Source organism: Pithys albifrons, chromosome 6 (assembly GCF_047495875.1).
Source record: "Pithys albifrons albifrons isolate INPA30051 chromosome 6, PitAlb_v1, whole genome shotgun sequence".
In the NCBI taxonomy this organism is placed as follows: Eukaryota; Metazoa; Chordata; class Aves; order Passeriformes; family Thamnophilidae; genus Pithys; species Pithys albifrons.
This window is the reverse complement of record NC_092463.1, coordinates 36,116,116-36,127,659: the sequence shown is the minus strand read 5'-3', so window position 1 is coordinate 36,127,659 and position 11,544 is coordinate 36,116,116. Positions and strand designations below refer to the sequence as shown.

General features: G+C 45.2%; 1 protein-coding gene across 1 annotated transcript in view; it reads right to left on the bottom strand.

The window, feature by feature from the left end:
- Positions 1-5,738: 5,738 nt before the first annotated feature.
- The window catches only part of TTC9 (tetratricopeptide repeat domain 9), a 36,755-nt gene continuing 30,949 nt past the window's right edge, over positions 5,739-11,544 (bottom strand). The window contains exon 3 of the mRNA XM_071558214.1: positions 5,739-11,128. Coding sequence (XP_071414315.1) covers positions 11,049-11,128 — 80 coding nt within the window. The 3' untranslated portion in view covers positions 5,739-11,048. The remainder of the gene's footprint in view (positions 11,129-11,544) is intronic.

Genomic DNA, 11,544 nt, shown 5'->3' with positions numbered 1-11,544 from the left:
CATGCTTGAATCTGTCAGTACTGTCTGGAAGTTTTTAACTTGTTGTCTGAAGTACATCTTAGTTTCCGGTTTAGTTTTTGATTTAATGCCACTTTTTTGCTGGTACACTGAAGGATTTCAGTGTCCCTGAACAAGAATCAGGGCACCACAGCTCTGTGTGCATAAATGACAATACTGTTTTCAGCAAATTTTGAGGCTTCGTATTCATTTTCAAGCCAATGATTGTGACCAAGTGTGAGCAAAGGATATAGCTTTAGAGACACCTTCCAGTTGAGCAGGTTGGTCAAAGCCCCATTCAACCTGGTCCTGGACACTTTCAGGAATGAGGCACCCACAATTTCTTGGGGCAACAAGTTCCAGAGTCTCGCCACCCTCACGTTACGGAGTTTCTTCCTTGTATCTAATATAAAACTGCCCTCTTTAACAGACATTCAATTAAAGCACTTGATTTTTGTGCCATTGTTCTTCACTGTTCCTATCTTGCTCAGGCATTTTTAATCGTGCTTATTATGGATGATCTGAATGTGCCTGACTCTGCAAGGTAATCTAAAAGAGCAGAAGTTGCTTTGCATGATGAAAGACAGCTGTGAGTGATGCTCCCAAGAAACTGTCCCTCTCAACTGCCAGTGTTTATCTTAGCTGCTAAAGCACTGAAGAGCTTGTGCAGCTGTAGAACTTGTTAACAATATTACAAAAGTTGAACAGGTATATTGATTCTAAGAACTGGTACGTTATGCTGAATCTCACTTTTGCTGCTTCTTAAAATTTGGCCACCTGTGTCCTTTAAAAAGCAGAGAGATGCAGATCTGTTCTTTCTGTGGAAAAAGAATTGTGATGTCTGATTTTGTGGAAACTGACTGTTTCCAATCTCATGGGATGCAACTCAGTAAGGAGTTTTGTCTGCACAAGTACAAAAGAACCTAATGATGACATAGCAGAAAAAAAACCTGGGGTGAATCAAAGCAGTCGGGTGAGACTTGAACATGAGTCAACAATGTCTTGTTAGTGCAGCAAATAGGAGGTCTATCTTATACAGGACCTCTGAAATAGTACTTCTGCTCTGTCTTGCACTGGAAGGCTGTGGCTAGGGAACTGTCCTGCTTTCAGCATTGCACTCCAGTAAAGATGTAAACCACCTGGAAGAAATCCAGAGAAGAATGAGAAGAACAAGGAGCCAGAAGACTTGCTGAGTTGCAGAAATATTGATGGAAGCTGAAAGATCAGTCCTAGAGAAGAGCCTTTCACAAAAATTATGAATTGCTGCCAAGAGAGAGACTAACTTGGTCATATCTACTGTAGCTGAAAGAAGAAGGAATTGGTTTAAGTTACAAAGGAGACAGTTTAAGCTTTAGTAAAAGGTCTCCTAACTTTTCATTTAAAAAGGCAGTGGTGTTCTATCATAGAAGGCCTTTAAGAACAGGTTAGATAAACATCTCTCAGAAGCAGTTTAACTTGATCTGACCTAATTGCCTTGAGGTAATGGGTGATGTACATCCTCTCTTGAGGATTTTTTCAAGTCCTGTTTTCAGAGTTGATACTTCCTCAGATTTATGGTGTGAGATGACATGGCTTGCCTTGACTTGCTCATCATGAACAGAACTGTGAAGTCCCTGCAGGGACTTTGTGTTTATACTGATGATGAGTGAAAAGGAGAGATCTCATCGTTTATTAGACAGCCATCTTGCATTAGTTATGTGAGTCCATCTGACATCACAGAGATGTAAACATCCAGGATCCCTAGAGCTCCACATCAGACTCCAGACTAATAATAGGTGGAGTGGGAAATAGCTGTCCCAGAACACTGAAAATAAGAGGGATGTCTCTCAACAACAGCATATGTCATAGAAGATGATGCATTACTTGGAAAGAAAAATGGAGCTAATTTTAAAATGGGAATCAGTACTAATGACAATATGGGGTTCTTCATTTTTCTGTTGATTTGATTTTTGACTGTGTATGCTATAAATAACAGGATTTTCCTAACTGAGAGTGTTGTATTCCCAGCCACTGATCTGAAAGTCAAGCTATGCAGTTGCCTGTAATCTGCAGATTCAGACCCTAGTCCTGTTCACACCTTTTCATCTTCTCTTACATGGAAATAGTTTTCCACACCTCACTCAAATCTCCCAGACTGACAGCCTGTTGAACAGCAACTTGAGGTTAAGGTGAAAAGTTAAGTTTGAGTTGGTGTTGTGACGTGTGGGTTTGGTGATGCTCAAGGCAGGCTTTTCTCTTGCTCAGCCTTTCCATTTTGCTGGCACAATGACTAGATAACTATTTTTCTGCACTTATATGCAAGCCCAGGCCTGTGTGATACAACAGCAGGCAGGTTTGCTGGTCACAAACATGAAGAAGTGATAAGCTGAGCCTTTCTGAGCCATGTGAGCTCCAAAATCCTCATGGATTTTTACAGTTTGCTTGTTGATGTTTGGAGTCCTTACTACTCGGGTTTTAAAGGGTTTTTAAAGGTTTTTTTTAGGCTACCTCTACCTCAGCATGACAGTGCAGTCCCAGCATCAAAGACTGGGATAGTCAAAACCCATAGGGGTTGTTAGCAGTGTGGATATGCCAGTCAGAGGTCAGCCCTGGCTTTGTGACCCACCCCTGCAGTTTGTGGAGCTGATGTGAAAGCCTGGCCTCTGGACTACAAAAGGGTCACACGTTTGTTCTGCTCAGCTGATGCTGAGACCTGGCCTTTACTGAGCATCCTGGCTCAGCCCCCATACCTCACTCAGCCAGAGGCCATCTAAAGGACCCCATGAAAGGCCTTGCATCTTGGCTTGTGTCCTTGGGCTTATATACTCTCCCTGAGTCAGTGCTCAGAGCCTGCCAGGAGGCAGCTGAGCCTCAAAGACAACCTACTGAATTCAGCAAGCTGTTGGTTGGATCTAATTCAGCCCCAGCAAGATGCTGGAGACCCCCTCTTGAGTGAGGAATATGCCATTTGCATGTGGCTATTTCTCTAACCAGAAGTTTGTAGGAGGTAATATGAAACAGCTGGGATTTTATCTGCTGCCAAGAGACCCGCTGTAACCCAGTACTGCTGCTGTGTGAAGTGGAGGAAGTCTGCAGAGTCTGTAGCTCTATCACCAGCCCATTTCAGGGAGCTGATAACACAGTCCACCCAGCATGTGACTTTCCCCCTGAGGCTGTTCCAGGCCACACTAAACTTCTTTCTTTGGGCTGTCATCACCAAATAAGAATAACACTGGCAGCAAGACTGGCTGCAAACCATCCGTTGTTGGTTAAGAAAGTGAAAATCCTTTCTTCCCAACTGTAAATTCCCCAGCTCTCTTTGCTAAGCAAAATCAGAGAAACGCTTAGTCCATCTGTTTCGTTCTGGGTAACCTGAATATTGGCCACTTTTTTCTAGTGGCCATTAAAATACATTTCAATTTTAGTATCACATGCTCGGTAACGGTTTCTGTCTAGAACTTGATGCTGCTGCAGGAGGAACCAGGTGCAGCTACATCTGAGTTTGGACCACTGCTGAAGCAGAGGCATTGACAGCAAAAGCTCCTCCCACCAAACTGGAACAGCAGCCTGCTTTATGGACAACTTCGGCAGAAGGGCTGGAATCTGAAGTCAAGAATATATAAGCCTTGGAAAAAAGCTCTCATTTGTTTTATTTCAGGTCTCAAAATAACTCTGTCCTCAAAACACATAATGAAGGTGGCTTAGTGCTTCCAGCTAATACAGGTCTCAAAACAATGACCCTGTGCACGTTGCCCCTGTCTCCCCCAGCCACTGCTGTCCACAAGTTAAAAAAATAAATCAGGACAAAGCATTTGATCTCTATCTCGGTTCACCATATTGAAAGCAATACAAAGGCAAAATGAAGGGATCAGCATTTAAAAGTCCAGCAGACAGCCATTGCCTGAGATCTCCTCTTGTTCTCAGACAATATTGATCTCACTCTTCTTCCCTCATTCTTCAGAGTCAGAGCTATGGTAGGGTCTGGTCACTCAGATGTCCATGTCCTACTGGAAGACTTGTTATCAGCTCTATCTTTTGATTTTTCTACTATCTTCCATTTTTGTATTTCCTCTTTCTCTTGTGTTTCACTCCTTGTGTCCCCCATTCCAAACCCCCCTCCTCTGTCCTGGAGTCAGAGCTCCTGCCAGGCCCTTTAGACTTGCAGCTATGGGCATCTATGTCTCTTTTTCTTTTGTTCCTTTTCCCACCTGAACTGTTCTTTGAGATAGCCTTACTCTCCTTTCTCACTCAAACAGGAGCACAGACTCTGAATAGCATCTACTTTGATTTGATTGGTCATGGGAGTTTTCACTCAGGCTGGTTTTCACATTCAGTGAAGCTCTTGCTTCCCTTGGAATATCTTCCCCTTCCTCTCTCTTCCTGGGGCGCATGTGTAAGCAGTTATGTTCACTGCAGAGTCATGGCCTGCAGAACTGGGACCTCATAACAGCAATAATTGGTAACCAAACTTTTGCCCTGCTCTCATTTCAAGAGTCAAGCAGTCAGTACAATGTGTCAGGACTGGCTGAGCTGGGGCAGGTCCTGTGGGATGGACTAGGCAGCAGGGTGTGGTCTGGTCCAGCTCTGTCTTGTACATTTCTGCCCTCAGGGCTGCACCAACCCCCTTGTGCACCCACCCACTTGCACATAGACTGAGGAGTTGCCTCCATAAGTGCTGGGGAAAAAGTCACTGATGGAGATTTAATATTAAATCTTTGTTCTGTTACTAGTAACTAGATCTTTTTCCTTTTATTGCAAAGTGATTTTTTCTCTCGGCAGAGTTCTTTATAGAAAGCTGTTCTGTCATCTTCAGTGCTCATATTTTGCATTTTGGATGTCAATGTTACACAATAGTTAACACCAAACCTTTACAGTACTGAGGTAAGCTGGGGTCTAATACATAAAATACAGTTTCAGATTAATCACAGTTTTGATTTAAAGCTCTGACAATAGACAAGAGAACATATGCTCATATGCTTCTGTTTGCTCATCTCTGGAGAGAACATAGTACAAAGAGAGAGTATACCGGTGATTCACCCTTCCTCTGAGGTAATCTCTGTAGGCCATGGTGGGCAAAAGGGAGCTCTCCTGAGTGCCACATGTACCCATATACAGTGTTCCTGTACACATGTATACAGGAGCCTGGGCATGTGGAATCACTGAAGGTCTGGTGGCACTACTTGTGACGAGAATCTGTGTTGGCCTCAAAGCTCCAGCCAAATTCTTACTTCCTGATGCCCTTGCCAATTCCACCTGGCTGTGTTACAAATTCTTTCCTCACCAGTGATGGGGAGTCACCAGAGGTAGCTACCAGCTGGCACAGGTTCACACTCCCTGCAGGCAAAAAGGGAGCCCCCGGGAAGGGAAGGGAAAGGGAAGGGAAAGGGAAGGGAAAGGGAAGGGAAAGGGAAAGGAAAGACTGTGGGTAGGGCCTGTGAAGCCTCTCCAGGAGAGCAGCTTCATTCACCATGGCCATGGTTAAATAGTGCCATATGTGCCTCCTTACCTGTCCATGTAACAACAGGTGCTTTCCATAGGATAAAGAGAGAGCAAGGAAGTAGAGTAACAAGGTAATTTCCTGGGCAATACACAGTCTATTTCCTGATTCCTGACTACAACTGCCACCGAAAACAGTTGCTCTAAACAGAGTTCTCTGAGCTGAAGAGAGTTTGAGCTGGTCCCTTGCTGTGACAGAGAGAGCATCTGTCTCTGTGAAGCAAAGGAGAGGGTTTTTACCCCTCTCTCTCTACATCTGTGCCTTCCACCTCACAAGCTGCTAACTGCCTCCAAGTCACACGTTGCAAAGGTATCCTCTCATGTTCTCATCAAGTATCTATGAATTTACCTGCCTTCAATTGCAGGTGTGAGAGGAGCCAAGAGGGTGTCATGTCTTTTCATCACCTTCACTGAACCAGCAATGGGGCTGTTGTTGGTGTGGTGGTACAGCCTCCTGCAGCACTTAGTAACTGAAGAACTACTTAGAAGATCAAATCAGAACAATCTCTGGAATCCACCTCTTACCAGCTGCAGTGATACAAAATCGTACTAATTAGTTATGTAAACACATGGACAGTACTAAGAAACCTGATAATTTACTGCATTCTCCCAACCATCCCATCTGGGTGTCACAGCACATTTAAGTAACACCTCATTTAAGTAACACCTGCCCAAGCCTCCAAACTACTGTGCAGATGCAGAAGTTTTGCCATAGAAACTTGGGAGGAACATCAGCGTGCTTCAAGGTGCAGAAGGGAAGGTGAATAAACTGGCAGACAATAGAGTTAATCAGCAGGTCTGAAGCAAGAATAGTGAGACCTTTGCCTTCACATCAGTTCTGGAAACCAGTCATCCCTTCTTGCTAATTTAAACAAGGACTTCACCCTGTTTAGGCCACTTCCACCAATGGCAACTGTTAACATGTATTTGGAAGAATTCTGTGGCCAGCACCTGTTTTGTCTTCTCCTCACATTTTCAAAAATGTGCTGGAGGAAGGAAGCCTCCCCCTCTTTTGTCCCCTCCAGCTGGGAAAATCACATCTAATCTTGCTGCCTATTTTTCCTGCTGTGTATCCTGCCAAAATTGGGTGTTGTTATGAACTGCAAATAGTGTGGGTAGCCCTTTATCAGCGTGGTTTGGTTTTGCTTTTTTTAAAAAAAAATCAATTCTCATTCTGCCTATGAACCTGGGTTTGGCTCATATCCATTTCATCCCTCTGCTTTCAGCCTCAGTTCCTGTTTGCTGTCCTACTGGTCTGCCTGGCACCTGCCATCTTGTGCCTGCTGTTTTCACATATGATGGGTGAATGTACTCACTTCTCAATGCATTGGAAAGATTTTAGCCCTGCTGGGTACATGTAGAGGTCTGTGTTCATTCCCTTATGTGCTGCATGTTGATGGCAAACCCCTGGATGAGCTAAAGCTTTGTTTGCTTTTTTGGGGTTCTAGGATGTGTATCTTCACATTGCCATTTGACTGCTCCACAGAAACATACCACCAACTTGCAGTGGACAAGGCTACCTCCAACAGAGACAGCTCCTTCTCTGTCTCTCCAGCTCCCTGAATAACTAGCATGGCCTTTGCCCACACCTCTACATCTGACTGCTAGAGACCACTCAGTGGAAAAGGTGTGTAATGCTGTTTAACTATGGACTCTAGAGGGTCTTGTATATGTAGACCTCTTTCTTGGGGGCTGATACTGGTTTCTCCCCTTTACAGCCAACCCTTATTTCACTCTTTTGTTTCCTGTTAAAGACAGTTCTTGGACAAAAACACAAGGTTCTCCCTTAGGTATTCTTACATTCAGCAGGTGCCATGACATAAACTTGCCTATGGTCCTTTAGGCCCCTTTAGGGCCTTGCTTCTCTCGAGCTGAAGAGCCTCTTGTTGTGCTGGATGTCAAATATGCCTTCTCTTTCTTTCTGCAGAAGACAAAGCATTTTAGGAAGTTTCAAAGGCTCCTTCTTACTCCCCTGACACACACAGTAGAAGTGATGTGTTTGCACATCTTTCTAATTAGACTGCAAGACAGAACTGGCTCCTATTGGGAGCGTGCAGCCCAGAGGAGTTGGTGGCATTGCTGCCATGTCTCTTCTTGCATGTACAGGGCCCCCAACCTGGAGTTTTGTCCACATTTCACTCAAGCTCAGTGTTACTGTGGAAACACACAGGTGCTACATAGTGTCAAAACAGTCCTGGACTCTTTTTTATTTGGTGACTTCTTCCGGGTTCTGTTTTAAGTGTGCACTGCTTGCAGGGCCTCTGGGTGTCAATAGCAGCTTTCTTCAGAAAATAGGTTGTTGTGTAGCCCCTGAAGGCTCTCAGATATTTTCCTTATGCACATTCGCAAACTTCCCTCTTTCCCTCATCCTTTGCAGTGCTCCTGGAGAGAAAGATGCTGCAAAGTGAGGAGACTGACGCCTGCTGTGCCCTTTTTATACTAATATATACATGGAACTGATGCAGTGACAGGATGTCAGTGAAGCCAGTGTAAAGACTAAAATTGTTTCCAGACAAAATGACGGTTGTGGACCTATATCTCCAGTGGCTGCAGAATGCCCTTTCTCTTGCATTAAGGTCATGAGTAACAAGCCTGCCTCTGCTTGTCTGAGCTTTCCTGGGGCAGAGACTGTTTGCATAGGTGGTGTCCTCTCCTCCTGCATGGCCTGCAGGATGAATCCTCATTTCACTCTCAGTGAAAAGACACATGGGGCTGTGGGATGAAATGTCATGAGCAATAGAGAGCAGGGGGGAGTCACCTCTATTTGAATTTTTTTGTGTGCTGTGATGTATTTTGGATAATAGAGACTGCGCCTGAGAATCAGAATCTTATTAACTCTATGTCTTATACAGTATTGGGTACACCTTACATGCAAGGCAAGCACATTTCCACCCAACCTTTATTTTCTGGACTAGTTAGCAACCACTTACAGAATTTACCTCATTTGTCCTCTTTGTCTTTAAATCAATTGTTTTCCTAGCAGCAGTTGTAGTGCCATTTATTGCTTAGACATCTGTAGTGATGGGCAGGGGTGCTTACTATTTCTGGCCCAGAGGTATGACCTGTGGGCCATCTGAAGAAGGTGACTGTGCAGCCTCCAGGATGCAGTACCTGCACACTGTGTTCCAAATTTTGGGAAGCAGCTGCCTTCCACCACCCACCAGAGAAAGATGAACTTCTGGAGCCATCTTGGCTGATACAAGTTTTACACAACTGATGTAGATCTGCCTTATTTCAGAGACTTACTTGCCACTTTAAGATGATCTCTTCCTCACCTCCAGTATGAGGTGGATACAACCTGATATGAAAGCATATGACTTCAGTTTTTTCAGAGACAATGACAGAGATTTCATAAAATCATAGAATATCCTGAGGATTTTTGAAGTCCAACTCCTGGCCCTGTACAGGACAGCCCCAAAAGTCACACCATGTGCCTAAGAGCATTGTCCAAGCGCTTCTTGAACTCTGGCAGGCTGATGCCATGACCACTTCCCTGGGGAGCCTGTTCCAGTGCCCAACCACTCTCTGAGTGGAAAACCTTTTCTTAATACCCAACTTAAACCTCCCCTGACACAACTTCAGGCCATTCCCTTGGGTGCTGTCACTGGTCACCACAGAGAAGAGATCAGTGCCTGCCTCTCCTCTTCCCTTCATGAGGAAGTTGTAACTGCAATGAGGTCTCCCCTCAGTCTCCTCTTCTCCAGGCTGAACAGATCAAGTGCCCTCAGCTGCTTCTCATACAGCTTCCCCACAAGACCCTTCACCATCTTTGCAGCCCTCCTTTGGACACTCCCTAATAGCTCTGTATCCTTCTTACATTGTGGCACCCTAAACTGCACACAATATCCAAGGTGAGGCCACCTCAGTGCAGAGCAGAGCAGGACAATCCTCTCTCTCGATGGCCTGGTGATGCTCTGCCTGATACACCCCAGGATATGGTCAGCCCTCTGGGCTGCCAGGGCACACTGCCAGCTTATATTCAATTTGCCTTTTCTCTTGATGTTTCTCTAATAACTCCTCCAAATTTTGGCTGGAGAAAAATGTGACTAGATACCACAGTTGCCATCGCTAACTGTCTGCTGATACCACATCCGCTGGGGCAAACGCACACAGCACTTAGCTGAACTTTGCTCAGCTCTCTGTTCCAGTTTCCCTGTTTCAGCTGAGGACTGAGTGAAGTAACTCTGGGTATACTCACTCGACACTGACCACCATGGGATGAAACCACACATGTACATCCTGCAACTGGAAACAAGCCTCTGTGGGCCACTGCTGCTGCCAGTCACACTGGAAATGTGTTTGTGGCACTTAGTGATCCCATTACTGGCAATTTCAGGAAAAGGACCTTTGAGCCAAGGGGCCTGAGCTCTTAGAAACAGACTACTGCAGGAGGTCTAAACAGGCCCTATGGGCTGCTGAAATAGGCTCCAAAGCTGTTGGTACTCCCCTGTTTGTCAGCACCATATCCTACAAGAGAAAAAAACAGGACACAGGAAGCACCAAGACAAGGTGGGAGAATCAAGACCTCAAACCAATGTACTGATAATACTTAGCACTGTACATCACTGTACTGTTACTTACAAACATTAACTAATACATCCTCACAACACCCCTGCGAGGTAGGGAAGTATTATTATCCCTAGTGTACAGACAGGGAAACTGAGGCACCAAGAGGTTAAGTGACTTGCCCAGGATCACACATCAAGGCATTGGCAGAGCCAAGGTAAGAATGGAGACATTCCTTGTTCCCCACACCATGCTGCCTCCCCACTAGACAATGTTGTCTGTCTGGACATGGGGAACCCAAGGGGTCCCTTTGAAAAGCAATGCCTGGACTTGTTGCCTATGAATAATTTTTATTTGCCTTTAATGAATTATTTCACAGTTTTTCCCTCACACTGTACACCATGCTTTCACAGTCTGCTCAGCGCTCTGTGGTAGCCCACAGCCTTCTCCTCCGGCACCGGGACAGCTCTGCAGGGGTTCATAGGGTGTTCTGTGCTTTCATCAAGAGGATGTTTAGAAACAGTTTCCACTGACGTTAGACTGGGAGCATGTGAGCTCTCACTGGAGACCAGTAACACACACTGGAGAAGCAGGCAGATGGAACTGATGGTAAAAAGGCTTTTATTTGCTGTCCCCTGTGAAATGACCAGTGACTCTCTTGGTTTCTTAGCTCTTCCAAGCTCCAGTGACCACTCAGATCAGAAACTCTTTGTCTCCAACCTGGCCTGGTCGGGAGTTGTTGTTCTCGGGGTTGCTTCCCTGATAGGTAATAGTCAGTTCAGAATCAGACAGGTCCCCCAGCATTGCCTACTCCTGGTGTGTGACAGTCTGGGAACAAGGCTGGCTGTAGTTGTGCTCTTTTGCCACAGGGAAGGGGTATTACCATGGTTGGCAAGCAGCCATATCCAGCAACTTAGTCTCTTTTTTCAAAACTGGTATTCAATGAAGAGCAAGGGAGAGTGGATGGATGAGGAGATGAGGACGAGGCAGAGCAAACAGGAAAATCCACCAAATGAACTTCTAGGAGGAAATGTTCCCCCTTGGGCACTTCAACTGAAGTTGCTTCATTTTCACAAGGCTTCCTTCTCTCTCTGGGAACATCTGCTGAGCTTCATCTCTGTCAGCTGGATGTATCGTATGACATTGGTATCTACAGGGAAAGAACACACACATACAGGTACAGTGGTTACACAACTCCCTGTGGAAGACAGACAGGATAAATCTTCATCCTTGGTGCATCACCTGGGGAGCAGTACAGCTCCAGCACTGTGAGCTGGAACATTATCAGCTGAAAAGGGCTGTGAAACAAACCTTGAAGCTTTGGTTTTGGAGAACCTGGTCTGAGTTGTGCATAATTACCATCCTTGTTGATCACAGTCTTGCCTCAGCTAGTTTTTACCTTCTGATTACTCCTAGTCAGCACAATTGAACTCACACAGTTCAAACTATCCAGGTTGTCCTGGCCTGTACCTGTGGAACGGCACGTCCACTGGCTTCCCTTCCTGCAGTGTCTGCACGCAAGCCCCTTAAAGGTATTTTGTGTACAGTTATGCTCTGCCTTTTCTC